Below are 17,712 nucleotides of genomic sequence, written 5' to 3'. Positions count from 1 at the left end.
AGGCCAGGCTGAGGGACCCCCCCCTCCAGTGCACAAATTTTTGTGCACCGGGCCTCTAGTATAAATATAACATATAATTACAAAAAAAATTGCTGGATTGAATTTCTTGAGCAGAATCTAGTGTGCATGTGGAGAAGTTGACCAAGTTAGGAGTTTACACAGAATTGTCATAAAAATAGGAGAGAATATAGAGACCATGGAGATACAGGCAGACAGGTTGGCAGATATGGCCATGGCAGCTGTAGTTCTTATCTGATTGCTTCAGTTTTCTCAGGGAAAGAGTACACACATTATTAGCTGAGACTGAAACAGTGGGGGAGGTACTGGAGGTTTGAGGAGAGTGGAGAAAATTGCAATTGTTGTTCAAGGGGGTGGGAGAAAGAACAAAATAACAATAATATGATTACCCAGCAACACAGGAACCCACAGGAGGTTATTGACAACATATTTCAAAACGAGACTATTAGTGTGGTTATATATTTTCTCCATCCATTTTCAGCTATACAGGTATAGAAATAGTAGGCAGAATTAAATTTAACCAGGATTTTGATTAAGCTTAATATGCCTGTGTGCTATTGTGATTTATAATAAACTAGAGGCCCGATGCACGAAATTTGAGGGGGGGGGGTGTCCCTCAGCCCGGCCTGCAATCCCTTGCTTCAGACTCTGGCCCGAGGCCCCTGCCCTCCCCTCCCTCCGCCCGGCCGAGCACACATGTTCAGCTTTAGAAGTTATTTACTTACTGATGGTTAGTAAATAACTTCCAAAGCTGAACGTGTCACTGTGAGCCCAGCGTTCCTTGCCGCAGACTCTAGCCCGAGACCCCTCCCTTCCACTCCCCTCCCCCTGCCTGGACTCCAGGAGCCCAGCATCCCTCACTGTGGACTCCGGCCGGAGGCCCCTGCCCTCCCCTCCCTCCGTGCATCTAGGGCACAGACTCTGGCCCAAGGCCCCTCCCCTCCCCTCCTTCAGCACGAACTCCAGCCCAAGGCCTCTCCCCTACCCTCTCTTCACCCGGCTGAGCACACATGTTCAGCTTTAGAAGTTATTTACTTACTGATGGTTAGTAAATAACTTCTAAAGCTGAACTCATCACAGCGAGCCCAGCATCCCTCACCATGGACTCCGGCCCAAGGCCCCTGCCCTCACTTTCCTCCACCCGGCCAGGGTGCAGACACTGGGCTTGCGTTGCTGTAAGCCCAGCTCTCCTCACCGCAGACTCTGGCCCAAGGCCTCTGCCCTCCCCTCCGTCCAGACGCTGGGTATCCCTCGAGGTAGACTCCGCCCAAGGCCCCTTCCCTCCTCTCCCTCCATGCAGCCGGGCCAGATGCTGGGCTCTCGTTGCCAGGGCAACGCCGCCAGCGTCCTGCCCAGGCCACTATGGGCACCACCATTTTTGTCGTGGACTGATGGTTAATTTACTCTTTTATTAGATAGGATATGTATTTGGTCTTCATTACCAGTTGGGGCAGGGACCTTTGGAATTTCCTAAGTGAGGAGAGATACACAGGTGTCTTGTTATGTTAAGGAGGTGACTGGCCCTTGCTTTAGGGTGGAGGCTAGTTGCCAGGGGAACCAACAAGTGATTAGAGGATCTGCCTGATGGAGAGGGGCTGGAGATAGAGTTCAATAACCAGTGAACTCAATCAATTATACCTGTGCAGTGAAGCCTCCATAAAAACCCAAAGGAGGGTTTTGGAGAGCTTCCGGGTTGGTGAAAAGTGGAGGTGCGGGAGAAGCATGGAAGCTCTGTGACCTTCCCACTTACTTTGTCCTGGCATCTCTTCTATCTGGATATTCATCTGTATCCTTCATAATAAACTGGAAACAATAAGTAACTAGTTTTTCTGAGTTCTGTGGCTGCTGTAGCAAATTAAAGCCAAGGAGGAGTTGTGTCCTCAGACTTATAGCCGAAGCACAGGTAGTAACAACCTAGACTTGCGACTGGCTCCTGAAGGAGTGTGGGGGACAGTCTGGTGTGACTGAGCCCTTAACTTGTGGGACTGAGCCCTTAACTTGTGGGATATGACGTTATCTCTGGTATCAGAATTGAGTTAAATTATGGGACACCCAGCCAGTGTTGCAGAGAATTGCTTGTTGTGGGAAAAATCCCACCATACCTCTGTGTAAGAAGTTGTGAGTGTGGCAGGAGTGAGAAAGTAAAGGAAGTTGTGTGGCATGGGAGGAAGGACTAGGTTTTTCCTTACACAGGAGGGACAAACGGCAGGCTTTTCCATCCCTGCCTGCGAAGTTGTATTTGCATGATCAGCATCACCTGGGAGCTTGTTAAAAAGGCAAATCTCCAGCCCCCAGCCCAGACCTACTGAATCAGAAACGCCTGGATGGCACCCAATAATCTGCTATAACAACCCATATTGATTCTGATTCCAACCACAGCGATCACCACTAGAATGGGTACTCTCTAGATGCGTTCCCTCTAAAATTCAATAGTTCAGTGATCTCAAATTTCCGTATCATTGATTAGAATTTATTTTCAAGATAAACTTATGTGAAAAGATTCCTTAGAAAATAAGTGGGTTTTCTTTGTGAAGAGGTTTTTTATTACTGATTCCTTCTCCTTAGTAGTTACAGGTCTGTTCAGACTTTCTATTTCTTAGTGATTCAGTCTTAGTAGGTTATGTGTTTCTGGGAATGTATTCATTTCTTCTAGGTTATCCGGTTTGTTGGCATATAATTTTTACTTCTGTGGTATCAATTGTAATGGCTTATTTTTCATTTCTGATTTTATTTGAGTCTTCTCTTTTTTTCTTAGTACACGCGTGTCAGAGGTGACATGCGAACTCATTTTTTTGGTTGATTTTTCTTTGTTAAATGGCATTTAAATATATAAAATAAATATCAAAAATATAAATCTTTGTTTTACTATGGTTGCAAATATAAAAAAATTTCTATATGTGACATGGCACCTGAGTTAAGTTAGGGTTTTTCAAAATCCTGACACAGTGAGCTCAAAAGGTTCACCATCACTGGTGTAGCCAAAGGTTTGTCAATTTGGTTAACTTTAAAAAAAAAGCCACAGTTCTCAATTTCACTAAATAGTGAGCTAAGGACTAAAAGAATTGTGCCTATTTATTTAAAAATTAGCAATGTAGTAAAAAATGTTTTCTTATTGTGAAATAAATTTATAATTTAAAAAGTAATCCTCTGTATCTATGAGTTTGTTTCAGCTTTGTTTGCTCATTTTATTTTTTAGATTCCACATAAGTGAAATCATACAGTTTTTGTCTTCCTCTATCTTATTTCACTCAGAAACAAACTCATAGATGCAGAGAACAAACTGATGATTGCCAGATAGCAGAGTTTTGGGGGATGGGTGAAAAAGTGAAGGAGGGGACTAAGATGTACAAACTGCCATTTATAGAAAAAGTCATGGGCATAGGGAATATAGTCAATAATATCGTAATAATTATCTATGGTGTCAAATGGTCACTAGACTTATGGTGATCACTTTATAAAGTCTATAAATGTCGAATCACTAATGTACACTTGAAACTAATATAATGTATGTCAACTATAATTTAAAAATAAATTTAAAAATGATCCAAATAGATTAACTTCTAAAATACAATGCATGTTATAATTTGAATTGTGCCCCCCCGCCATTCATATGTTGAAGCCATAAACCCCAGTACCTTATACTGTGACTTTAAGATAGACTTTAAAGAGGTGATTAAATTAAAATGAAGCTGTTAGGGTGGGCCCTAATCCAACAGACTAAGAAGAGGAGATTGGGACAGGCAGTCCCCAGGGGTACATGCATACACAGTGATGGCCCCCTGCACATCTAGGAGGGGCCTCAGAAGAAACCAAAAGTGCCAACACCTTACTCTTGGACCTCTAGCCTTCAGAAGTATGAGAAAATAAACTGTTGTTTAAGCCATATACATGCATTTATGTGAATTTGCCACACTAGTAGAGAGAGCTATTCCACTTAAAATCTATAATAATAAAAGCGCAATATAAAAATCAACAGGCCGAACAGTGGAACGACTGTCCGGATGAACTTCCAGATGAAGCCAGGGCTGTGAGGGCTGAGGCAGCCGGGGCAGTGAAGGCCTACTCTTGCATGAAATTCGTGCATCGGGCCTCTAGTCTACACTAATAAAAGAGAAACATGGTAATTGGCGTACGACCGCTACCCTTTTCATTGGCTAACCAGTGAGTATATGCAAATTAACTGTCAGCCAAGATGGCGGTATGACGTGCACTGACCACCAGGGGGCAGACAGACAACAGGTTGACCAGTCGCTATGACGTGCACTGACCACCAGGGGGCAGATGCTCCAACTGGTAGGTTAGCTTGCTGCTGGGGTCCGGCCAATTGGGACTGAGCGAGATGGGCCGGACAAGCCCTCCCACAGTCCCTCCCTGGCTGGCCAACCGCCCCCGTCCCTCCCTGGCCCCGATCATACACGGGTGGGGTCCCTCGGCCTGGCCTGCGCCCTCTCGCAATCTAGGACCCCTCAGGGGATGTCAGAGAGCCAGTTTCAGCCCAATCCTGCAGGCCAGGCTGAGGGACCCCACTGGTGCACGAATTCATGCACCGGGCCTCTAGTAAGTAATAATTCATATATACGAATTTAGCATAACCAGTTAACTAAGAAAACACAACTTTATCTAACTTACTATACCATTTATATGTGTTCTTTTAAAATAAAATCCCTTATGCTATATATATATATATTTTTTTAAATATATATTTTATTGATTTTTTACAGAGAGGAAGGGAGAGAGATAGAGAGTCAGAAACATCGATGAGAGAGAAACATCGATCAGCCGCCTCCTGCACATCCCCCACTGGGGATGTGCCTGCAACCCAGGTACATGCCCCTGACCGGAATCGAACCCAGGACCCCTCAGTCCGCAGGCCGACGCTCTATCCACTGAGCCAAACCGGTCTCGGCCCTTATGCTATATATTAATAAAATTCTTTTTTTAGAAATGTTTCTCAGATAACTTTTATCATAAATAGGAAAGAGAACAAATTAAAAAATATTAAAAGGAATAACAGGAGGAATCTCACTCATCTCTTTGAATGAAAAAAGATAATTCAAGTAGGAAGAGAATATAACATATGTTTTGAGCAATAGGATAAAAAGGAAAGAAATTGAGTGAAACAAGATGAGAAGTTTATCAAAGACTTTAGAGCCACCTCAAGTCAGACACTTCTAGCTTAATTGTTCTGAGTTCTTCAAGAATGATACAAAAACACTCATAGGCTCTGATCTGGTATGGAACTTTGGAGAAATGCTTCAGTTCATTAAAAATAACTTTTTAACTTTTGCATTGAGGTTTTTCTTCAGTTCAGTGCTTCTGAGGAACTTCTTTTCCAAGGCAATGTTTAGGTTGGCTGTTCCAGTTTACTACCATAGAAATGGTTGTGCTATTTTACCCTAAAGCAGCGGTTCTCAACCTGTGGGTCGCAACCCCTTTGGGGGTCGAACGACCCTTTCACAGGGATTGCCTAAATACATCCTGCATATCAGATATTTACATTACAATTCATAACAGTAGCAAAATTACAGTTATGAAGTAGCAATGAAAATAATTTTATGGTTGAGGGTCACCACAACATGAGGAACTGTATTAAAGGGTCGCGGCATTAGGAAGGTCGAGAACCACTGCAAAGGAAAGGTAAGTTGCAATATGACAAATGTTGAAATAGTATATGACTTATGAAATTCTCAATAGTTCCTATTATACAGAATACATCAATACAATGAAGGTATTGTAATACCTTATATCTAAATTTTAAAAAGTAACAAAGAAGGAATAACTAAAAACTCTTACCACTTGGCAATACCATGACTGGCTCTGTGAGTCTTTGTTCCTCTGCTGAAGGGAGGCTCAGGGACATGATTAACACCATCCCCAGACTAGTTCCAACAAACAAACAAGGGGAGATGGTGGAGTCATTTTTCCGAGCGAAGGACTCCATGAAGTACAGTGCTGTAATTGCTTCTTTGGAGTCTTTGTCAATACTGGAAATGCTAGAGCTTCTAGAACGACTATAGGAATTTTCTCGGCTCTCTGTGGAAATTTAAAGAACAAAGATTAAATGTTAGTGTACTTCCAGAAAAAGTAAAGTCAGACTTAGTACATGAAAACCAAAATTATGAAGGGGACATAGAATTTTATTCTTTGTTAGCTGATCCGGAAGGCAGCTTATCCAGTTCGCCAGGTTATTTTGAAGAGGAAGAGACTAAAGTGCAGAGTGTAAATCAACATAAGCAGGGCTGGGACTAGAACTCGACTCTCCAGTTCACCATGCTTTTCTCTCTACATCATCTTACATGTTAGTTGAAATTCTCTAACCTGGAGAAAATATTTAGTCTAAATAGTCAAAGTTACAAGAATTTCTGGCACCATTTTAATTATGCTTCCTATCTATCTCTCAATTGTTGGAAGTATTCCTAACGGTTTCTTGGCAATTTCCACTTACTGACAACACAGTGGCTACTAACCTGAAGGATCACAAATGCTCTATGGCAAATACATTTCCTTAATGCACTTTTTGGTTTTGCTATATCTGGAGTAATTACAGCTGTAAAAAATTGAACTATTTACCAAGGCCAAAGAGCAAATGTTATCTTCCTGAACTAGTTCCCAGCTGCCTGCCTTGAATCCAAATTCAGTCCTAATTGCATGGGGCCAAGAAAGGAGCTGTGGACAGTGCCGTCCGATTGACAGTGGTAATCTTTCTCAGAGGCTTCAGCCCACTTAAAAAAACACGGGATGGTTTCAGGTTCTCCTGCTCATCAATACTTAACAGTGCACACACTCCAGCAGCATAAACTCACCACCTCAGTTAAAGGGTATTAGGAAGGTTGTATTCTTAGAAACTCCAGAGTACAAGTTTCTCATATTCTTCTTTCTATTGCCTTCACTCACCGTTCCCTCTTCATAGGTAGACTGTGACTCATTTTTATAAACAGAGACTAAGTATAAATTCTCAGACTATTCTTTTTCTAGAAAACAAAATATAGTACTCCTAATTTCTCCTTCCTATCCCTTGGCAAGTTTATAAACATAGTTGTTTTAATAGAATTTAGAGATGAGAATAAGCTTTGGAGTACAGACAACAGATTAAGGCATAGGTCACCCTTTGTACAGAGGAGGTGGGAGCCCACCAATAGGCAGAGCCATTCTGGTTTCAGAGGTGAAGAAGGAGGGGGAGTGGGGAATGGATTTGGCATCATGACAATAGCCCGACCAGGCTCTGTTAGTCACTGCCTAGAGTTGACTGTTTTGTTTATCTTTTACACATGACCTCCATCCCTTGTCCTCCAGCTCCCAATACCATGCATGGTATGTCAAATTTTAATTGTATCCACAAAAATGTGTATGTTTAACCTACCTTCTGTTGTAACTGGTAAAGAAATCTCCATGCAGGCAGCTGACTGTGCTTTTCGAAAAGGTGGTCTTGCAGGACCCCAGCGGTTTACTTTGGAAACATCAGCGCTGGAAAGGCGTTTTCCAGAACCGCAACTCTGAGAAGTTGGGCTTGTGCAGTGTCCATTTACATTATCTGTGCCAAGAGGAGAAGGAGGCATAAATATCAGAATTAAATCTTAATATAAAGGAATCCAAGTGTGTAGAATTATGAAGAGTAAGAATTCTTTTTGTTCAAATCACAGAAAGATGGCTACGTCCTTCTTGTTGCATAAAAAACCACTACAAATGTTACTGATGTAAAATCACAATCATTATATTATGTTCACAGATTCTGTGGACCATAATTTAAGTAGCTGAGGCAAGGTGGGGATGTTATATCCATGATGTGAGGGGCCTTCATTCAGGTACTTGCATGGCTGGGGGATTGGAATCCTTGAAGGCTTCTTTCCTCACATGCCTGGGCTAGAATGGTGCCAAGGTGAAGGATAGGTTGGCTTGTTGATTGATTTAATATTGGTTGTTTGCTTAATTTAAGCAGGAAAAGAATTTTTTTAAAATAAATTTTTTAAAAATATATTTTATTGATTTTTTACAGAGAGGAAAGGAGAGGGATAGAGAGTTAAAAACATCGATGACAGAGAAACATCGATCAGCTGCCTCCTGCACACCCCCTACTGGGGATGTGCCTGCAACCAAGGTACATGCCTTTGACCAGAATCGAACCTGGGACCCTTCAGTCCGCAGGCCAAGCTCTATCCATTGAGCCAAACTGGTTAGGGCAGGAAAAGAATTTCTTAAAGGGTACTAGGCAGCTCAAACTCTTAGGAAGAACCTTTGAGGTATACTCAGAAGCTTTGCAGCCAATAACAATGCCCAAAAGTAACTAAAAGTTGAGTTACTTTTAGTTAAGATACCACTGTCAGTGGCTTAGCATTGCTGATGCTGGGGCCTAAATGCCGGGAGCTGTGCTGGCCTGGTGCAGGAGGACATCTCTGCTATCATACTCACCAGAACTGAGGTTTACATAATTTTTCTTTATTTCAGTGTTTTTGACAAATAAGAAACTATATATATAAAGAGGTAATATGCAAATTAGGCCAGGACGCCATAAGTCACGACCGAACCATTAGCATATTAGCTCTTTATTAGCTCCTATGCATGCCACAGGGCATTGCTCCAGAGATGAGGCAGAAGCGGGGAGGCGCCGGGAGAATGAGGGACCAGCCTGAGGCAACTCGAGGGTAGGCAGCGCCCCGGGAGAAGGCAGAAGGGAGAAGGTGAGAAGGCTGGTGCCTTGGGAGAAGGCAGAAGGGAGAAGGTGAGAAGGCCAGCACCATGCAGGAGCAGGCAGAAGGGAGAAGATGGCACCCTGGGAGAAGACAGAAGGGAGAAGGTGAAAAGGCTGGCACCATGCATGAGCAGGTAGAAGGGAGAAGGTGAGAAGACAGGCACCATGGGAGAAGGCAGAAGGGAGAAGGTGAGAAGGCCGGCGCCTGGGGAGATGGCAGAAGGGAAAGGTGAAAAGGCCCATGCCATGCAGGAGCAGGCAGAGGGAGAAAGTGAAAAGGCTGGCGCCGTGGGAGAAGTCAGAAGGGAGAAGGTGAGAAAGCCAGCGCCATGGGAGAAGGCAGAAGGGAGAAGGTGAGAAGGCCCGTGCCTCGGGAGAAGGAAGAAGGGAGAAGGTCCCAGTTAGGCAGGGTGATCAGGCCAGGAGGGGAGAGCAGATAGGTGGTTAGGGTGATCAGGTCAGGAGGGGAGAGCAGATAGGTGGTTAGGGTGATCAGGTCAGGAGGGGAGAGCAGTTAGGTGGTTAGGGTCATCAGGCAAGCAGGCAGGTGAGCACTTAGGAGCCAGTGGTTCCGGATTACGAGAGGGATCTTGGATTGGAGAGGGTGCAGGCTGAGCTGAAGGACCCCTGCCCCTGCACAAATTTCGTGCACTGGGCCTCTAGTAGGCTATATATTTATGTACATTTTTGCTGACACTTTTGAGGTTTTTAAGCAATTATTTTTACGACATTTTTCTGATGAATTTTAAGCTAAAGACCAAAGGGACTGAATGACAGACTTCCCTTGAAGTCAGCTTAATTTTATTCCTGGCTTTAATCTGATTATTTCATAGCAAAGTTTTCATGGCTATGATTTTTTTTTTTTTGTCAAAGTTAAAATGCTTTGAATGAGTAAAGGTTTATATATTCTAAATTTAATGTTTAGTCTCTGAAATCCAACCTTTCAATGAGCTTTTTCCTTTTTATTTCTCATTCTTTTCCAAGTTTAATTTCTATTGCATTTAAACATCCATTTAGGAAGATTTTTACAAATTATTTGGGACCAAATTTACTGTTTTTAGGAAAATAATCTCTTACTGAAAACATTGCCTTAGGCTTTGTTACTGATGAATAGAATGTTTTAACTTGAAATAACAAAAGATTTTCAGCTTCATCAAGGTATAATTGACATATGAAATTGTAAGATATTTAATGTATACATTGTAGTGATTTGAGATACGTGTACATTGTAAAATGGTTCCCACCATCTCATTAATTAAAAGACTCATCACCACTCATTTATTTATTTTGGTGAGAACATTTAAGTTCTCCTCTATTAGCAAGTTTCAATTATACATTACAGTGTTGTCAACTATAGTCACCATGTTATACATCAGATCCTCAGACCTTATTCATCTTATAACTGAAAGTTTGTACCCTTTACCTCTCTATATTTTCCCTACCTCCACCCCCTGGCAACCACTTTTCTACTGTTTCTTAGTTTGACATTTTTATTTTTCAGCTTCCACATATAAGTGATACCATGAATATTTGTTTTCCTGTCTAGTTTATTTCACTTTGTATAATGCCCTCAAGGCCCATCATTGTTGTTGCAAATGGCAAGATTTCCATCTTTCTCATGGAAGAATAATCTTGTATGTAATATCTATTGTGTATATGTACATATCTATCACATCTTCTTTATCCATTCATCTGTTTATGGACATAAACTTTTAGGATGTTTCCATATTGTGGCTATTGTGAATAATACTGAAAGGAACATAGAAGTGCAGATATTTCTTTGATGTCCTGTTTTCATTGTCTTTGGCTATATACTCAGAAGTGAAATTGCTGGATCATATGGTAGGTCTATTTTTAATTTTTTGAGGAGCCTCCATACTGTTTCTCATAGTGACTATACCAGTTTCCATCCCCACCAATAGTGTATGAGTTCATTTTCTCCACATCCTCACCAACACTTTTCTTTTTGATGATACCCATTCTAACAGGTGTGTGGTGATATCTCATCGTTTTGATTTGTACTTTTCTGATTGGTGATATTGAGTAGATTTTCATGTACCTGTTGTCATTTGTATGTCTTCTTTGAAGACTATCCAGTTTATCTGCCCATTTCAAATCAGATTTTTTTTTTTGCTATTTAGTTGTATGACTTCTTTATATATTTTGACTATTAACCCCTTATCAGATATGATTTAAAAATATTTTTTCCCATTCTATAGGTTGCCTTTTCATTTTGTTGATGTTTCCTTTGTTGATGAGGTACAAAAACCTTTTAGATTGATGTAGTACCACTTGTTTATTTTTGCTTGTTTTCTTTCCCTTTGTTGTCAAATCCAAAAAATTATTCCCAAGGCCAATGTCAAGGAGCTTACTTCCTATTTTTTCTAGGAGTTTTATTGTTGCATATCTTATCTTCAAGTCTTTAATCCATCTTAGTCAATTTTTGTGTATGGAATATAGTGATTTTGTTTCATTCTTTTGCATGTGGCTTCCCAGTGTTTCCAGCACCATTTATTGAAGAAACTATGCTTTCCATATAGTATATTCTTGGCTCCTTTGTTGTACATAAATTGACCATATATGCATGGGTTTATTTCTGGGCTCTCTCTTCAGTTCCATTGATCTGTGTCTGTCTGATTTTGTGCCAATACTATATTGTTATAGCTTTGTAATATAGTTTGAAACCAGAAAGTGTGATGCCTTTATTTTTCATTCTCAAGATTGCTTTGGCTATTGGGGTGTTTTGTGGCTTCATATAATTTTATAAATTTTTTTCTATTTATGTGAAAAATATCATTGGAATTTTTATAGAAATTGCATTAAATCTGTAGATTGCTTTGGGTAGTATGGGCATTTTAGCGATATGAATTTTTCTAATCCATGAGCATGGAATATCTTTCCATTTATTTGTGTCTTCTTTAATTTCTTTAGAATGTCTTACAGTTTTTGTGCACAGATATTTTACCTCCTTTGTTAAATTTATTCCTAGGTATTTAATTCTTTTTGATGCAATTATAAAGGTGATTTTCTTAATTTCTCTTTATAATAGTCTATTGTTAGTGTATAGAAATGCAACTGATTTTGTATAATGATTTTCTATCTTCCAACATTCCTGATTTCTTTATATGTCTAACATTTTTTTTGGAAGAGTCTTTAGGGTTCTTTTTTAATATATGTCATCTGTAGATAAAGACAGTTGTACTTTTCCTGTTCCAATTTTAAGAACTTTTTTTTTTTTTGCTTAATTGCTCTGGCTAGGACTTCCAGTCCTATCCTATATAATCCTATATAATAAAAGGCTAATATGCAAATTGTCCCCACAGGCGGGAGTTTGACAGACTGGGAGTTAGACATGCACTGACCACCAGGGGGTGGCGTGGAACATGGCGTGCGTCGGTGACGCAGTGCTGGCAGCGGGTGGCAGTAGAGGCGCTGCCAGCACCAATAGGCCCCGACGAGAGTGGGACCATGGCAGGATGGTGGAACAGATGAGTGGGCGGCGCCAGGCCAAGGCGGGTGCGAGCGGGGGCCGCAATCACCCTGCTGGTCGCCCCAAAGACAGCGACCAGTGGCAGCGGTGGTGGGGGGCAGGGCCGGTGAGCAGGCGGCTCCAGGCCAAGGCAGGTGCAAGCGGGGGCCCCGATTGCCCTGCCGGTTGCCCCATAGATTGGCCCTGATCGCCAGCCAGGCCTAGGGACCTTACCCGTGCATGAATTTCGTGCACCGGGCTGCTAGTCTTGAATAAAAGTAGTGAGAGTGGGCATCCTTGTCCTATTCCTGATCTTAAAGGAAAAACTTTCAGTTTTTCATTGCTCAGTTGATGTTAGGCGTGGGCTTGTTATATGTGGTCTTTATTATGTATAGAGGAATTTTCCCTCTATACCCACTCAGTATAAATAGATGTTGAATTTTGCCAAATGCTTTTTTGCATCTATTGAGAAGATCATATGATTTTTATCCTTTATTTTGTTAATGTGATGTATCACATTGTTTTGCAGATCCTTTCATCCCTGGAATACATCACACTTGAACATAAGATCCTTTTAATATATTGTCAAATTTGGTTTGCTGATATTTTGTTGAGGATTTCTGCATCTATGTTGTTCATCAGAGATATTTTGCCTGTAATTTTCTTGTAGTGTCCTTGACTCTTTTGGTATCGAGGCAATGCTGGACTCATAAGTTTGGAAGTTCTCCCTTCTATTCTATTTTTTGGGAAAAGTTGAGGATTGGTATTGATTCTTCTTTGAATATTTGGTGAAAATCACCAGTGAAGCTATCTAGTCCTGGACTTTTTTCTTATTGGGAAGTTTTTGATTACTGATTCAATCTCCTTACTAATAATTTGTCTGTTCAGATTTTCTATTTCTTCATGATTCAGTCTTGGTATGTTGCATGTTTTTAGGAATTGATGTATTCTAGGTTTTCCAGTTTGTTGGAGTAAAGTAACCTCTTATGATCCTTTGTATTTCTGCAGTATCAATTTTAATGTCTCATTCTATTTTTGGTTTTATTTGAGTCCTCTCTCTTTTTTTCTTGGTGAATCTATCCTATATAATAAAAGCCTAATATGCAAATCGACCAAACGGCAGAATGACCAGTGGAACGACCAGTCGCTATGATGTGCACAGACCGTCAGGGGGCAGATGCTCAATGCAGGAGCTGCCCCCAGCCCGCAGGCCCCAGGCCAGCCAAGGCGGGTGCCAGCGGGGGCCCCCTGATCGCCTCACAGATTGGCCCTGATCACTGGCCCAGCCTAGGGACTCTACCCATGCATGAATTTCGTGCATCGGGTCTCATTTATTTATATTTTCAGAAAATCAGCTATTAGTTCATTTATCTTTCCTACTGTCTTTTTAATTTGTATTTCATTTATTTCTGCTCTGGTTTTTCCTTACTTGTACTAATTTTGGGCTTCATTTGTCCTTTTTCTAGTTCCTTAAGGTATAAAGTTAGGTTGTTTGAGATCTTTCTTGTTTCTTAATGTAGGTTTTTATCACTATAAACTTCCCTCTTATAATTGCTTTTGCTGCATTCCACAAGTTTTGGTATATTGTTTTTCCATTTTAATTTATCACAAGATATTTTTAAATTTCTCTTTTGATTTATTCTTTAAGCCATTTGGTTGTTCAGTAGCATGTTGCTTATTCTCCACATATTTGTGAATTTTCCAGTTTTCTTCTTATAATTGATTTCTATTTTCATACCATGTGATCAGAAAAGAAGCCTGATATTATTTCAATCCTATCATATTAAGACTTATTTTATGGAATAACATTATAGTTTATCTTAGAGAATGTTCTATGTATGTTTGAGAAGAATATGTATTTTCATGCTTTTGGATGGAATATTCTGTAAACGTCTATTATGTCCATCTGGTCTAATGTGTCACTTAAGTCCAATGTTTTCTTATACCCGCAACCCCCCAGACAATTTCTTTATACTTGATTCACTGGGGGACACTGAGCTTGTTTCCAATGTCTGGAAAAACAGACATTGATAGAAATGGTCTATTAGTAGGTTTATTAATAACAACCATGCCTAACTGACCTCCAGATTAGAATTATAGCTAAGATTTCTTTGCAATTTCTAAAACTATAAAAAGTGGGTTGGACATTTTCTTTCTTTTTTATTTTTTCTTTTCAACATTTTAGGAAAAAAATTATGATTGTGGAAATTATATGAATATCAGAATGCATATTTTTCTAGATAAAAGTGTTAATCATTCTGTAAATAGTCTTCATTTGACATGTGTCACAGTATATGCTACACAAAATGATAAGTAGCTATAAGATTATAAGCTTTGCATGATATGTACTTGATTTAAATACACTTTTGCTACTAGTTGTGTGGCTATAGGCAAATCTGAATTTTTCATAGCCTTAACTTATTAATTTGTAAAATGGGAACAATATCACCTACCTTATCTCAGATAATATACACATACCAGCATAGTGTCTGACATGTGGTAGGTCAACAAATGAAACTATAATGTTGATTTTTTTTCCTTTGATGTCAATTACACTAGTAAAATACTAATTGACTTCATAATTTATTTATCAAATTAATATTGAGCTAATGATAATAAGTTTAGTATATCAAAGCTTTACATTTAAAAAATACTCTATTTTAATCAAATTCATATAAGATATTTGTGTGATTAGATTTTAAATTGAATAAACTATTTATCTACCAGTTATTTAATTTAAATACAATGAAATGAAGTATGTATCTATGCTTCATAAACTCTGGGTACCATGTTCTGTGATCTAGGTTCAAATCTTCAAACTAACATTTACTAAAAGCATCTGTGAAACAGTTTTATAAATTCTCAAGAATAATGCAAAGACCAATTATTATATTTTTGTTATTTTAACATGACATTAGGATTTAATGGTATGGTTTTAAGTCGGATTTAATGATATGGTTTTAAGTCAGAATAAAAGAGATGAATAAAAAGGTAATTCAATTACATTTCAAAAAAGAAAAGCCATGCTGGAACAAGCAGATAGAAATTCTGAAACAAAAATATATGAAGGCCTGTTTAATAAAGTCTTATTTATTTCAGAGTTAGAATCAAGAATAAGGCTGTGACCACCACAAAAAAGTAAACTAAAAGTGAATAGAATTTTCTATAACTTCCCTAGAATAAAAAAAAATGACCAAACCTCCATTCTTACATATGTCAGATTTTTTAAAAGTAGCATTACTTCTAAATGATACTTACATAAAAACAGGAAAAATAATTCCAGAAAAAAATGATGCTAATTTACATGATAACAGTCACAGAGGACCCATATGCGTGACTATTGAATGTTAAAAACGTTTTAATGATAAAAAGAAAACAAAACATTATATACCTTTGTGTGTAATGATTTATAAAACATAATTTTATAAAATGATTATTAAATAAATGTTGAATGCTGCCAACAGAACTGTATGGTGATTTTTAGAAAGCTTTTTTGGAAAGACATCAAATACTGCCATTGAGGAAACTTGTGTTATTCATGGACTGGTTGGTAAAAATGTTCAGCCAAAAGAATGTAAGAGAACTTAAAATGTTGGCTTTTGCCTACCGTACCAAGATCAGCCTTAAGATCTGTTGGCAGACTTAACTTTCTTGATCCTTTAACTGAAACAACAGAAAAAGGAAAAAGGCAGTTGTTAATTATATAAAATTAAAGAGGAGTGTGGGGGAACAGTATGTCTTACAATATAATTATTAAAATCCTAATATCATTACTTTAGTGAGCATGTATGAAAGCAGAAAAATTGTTCAGTGTTAGTTCATTGCCATTCAGTAGTAAATATTTAATATGCAAACAGAAACATGAGAAAAGTAATTGTTATTACAGTAAATATTTAAGTGTATCTTTACATAGTTTCTTTTAACATGTATGAGGAGTGATTTCTTATTTAATTGGGAAGTAACCCCAAACAATTTTAGATAAATCTAGTAGATAAAGAAGTATTGCAATAAAGGTATCAGGTCATATCATAAATAATGATAAGGGTAAAAACTGATGAACTCTGTCAACATTTTTTTGAAATAGAAAGAAAATTCTATTATAGATGTGTATGAGGTAATCAAGGAAACTTTACCATGCCAATGGCAGGTGAAATGACTTCACTATTGAAAACTATACTGTTAAAGTCAGTAGATAAGAAAATCTTGAAAATAAAATAATTTGAAAATAAATTTAATTATTATAAATCAAACTATCAGAAAATGTTTGAATAAACCAATAATACTTCTGCAATTTATTGAAAAACATTACTCATTATTTATCTGTTAATAAAAGTTTTACATTGGGCATCTCATAAAAATATTTAACTGGGATGCATATTATCATAGAAAGAAATGCATTAGGAGAAATCATGTTAGAAATCTTTTCTGTCAATTAATATTTAAGACTCAAATTGCTACTATCAATTAATTTATACTTTCTAATGAGTAATTTAAAAAATATGCTTTTATTGATTTAGAGCAAGGGAGAGAGATAGAGAGATAGAAACATTGATGAGAAAGAAACATCAATCGGCTGCCTCCTGCACACCCTCCGGGGATTGAACCCACACCCCAGGCAAGTACCCTAACTGTGTATCAAGTGCCCTCCTGGTTAATGGGTTGATGCTCAACTGCTAAGCTGCACCGGCCAAGTAATTTTTCACAAGAAGGAAAGTATTTTAAAATAAAGATGCCAAATATAGTAGAAAGAATACTCTAAAATCATAAAACATGGCTCACAAATTTCTGAATTGTTACAACCTAGATATATAGCTTTGAAAAATATCACTTCATCAATTTGCAACTTAGAACCAAGAATATTAGTTCACATATAAAAAGTCTATCTCTATAGAGGAAGACATAAACAAATGGAAGAAAATACCATGTTCATGGATTGGTAGAATCAACATCATTAAAATGTCCATACTACCTAAAGCAATCTATAGATTCAATGCAATACCTATTAAAATACCAATGGCATATTTCAAAGATCTAGAACAAACTCTCCAAAAATTCATCTGGAATAAAAAAAGACCCCAAATAGCCACAGCTATCCTGAGAAAGAAGAACAAAGTTGGAGGGATCACAATACCAGACATCAAACTATATTACCAAGCCACGTTTCTCAAAACTGCCTGGTACTGGCACAAGAACAGAACAATGGAACAGAATAGAGGACCCAGAAATTGACCCAAACCATTATACTCAATTAATATTCGATAAAGGAGTCAAGAGCATACAATGGAATCAAAACAGCCTCTTTAATAAATGGTGCTGGGAAATTTGGTCACATATATGCAAAAAAATGAAACTAGACCACCAACTTACACCATACACAAAAATAAACTCAAAATGGCTAAAGGACCTGAATGTAACACAGGAAACCATAAAAATCCTACAAGACTCCATAGGCAGCAAAATTGCAGACATATGTCGTAGGAATATCTTTACAGACACAGATACTAGGGCAAGAGAGACTAAGGAGAAAATAAACAAATGG

General features: G+C 38.6%; 1 protein-coding gene across 7 annotated transcripts in view; it reads right to left on the bottom strand.

Moving 5' to 3' along the window:
• The window catches only part of STXBP5L (syntaxin binding protein 5-like), a 200,552-nt gene that overhangs the window by 23,913 nt on the left and 158,927 nt on the right, over positions 1-17,712 (bottom strand). For 4 of the 7 annotated variants that reach the window (XM_014546987.1, XM_014546986.1, XM_014546989.1 and 1 more), the window contains 3 exons: positions 15,786-15,836; positions 7,379-7,549; positions 5,812-6,051 (listed from right to left, as the gene is read on the bottom strand). In XM_014546987.1, the coding sequence (XP_014402473.1) occupies positions 5,812-6,051; positions 7,379-7,549; positions 15,786-15,836 (462 nt within the window). The remainder of the gene's footprint in view (positions 1-5,811; positions 6,052-7,378; positions 7,550-15,785; positions 15,837-17,712) is intronic. The other 3 variants (XM_005875357.2, XM_005875360.2, XM_005875361.2) reach the window with 1 other exon arrangement.

This window comes from Myotis brandtii, unplaced genomic scaffold (genome assembly GCF_000412655.1).
Source record: "Myotis brandtii unplaced genomic scaffold, ASM41265v1 scaffold46, whole genome shotgun sequence".
NCBI classification, from domain to species: domain Eukaryota; kingdom Metazoa; phylum Chordata; class Mammalia; order Chiroptera; family Vespertilionidae; genus Myotis; species Myotis brandtii.
Note: the sequence above shows the minus strand (reverse complement) of the source record. Positions and strands in the feature narration are given on the sequence as shown.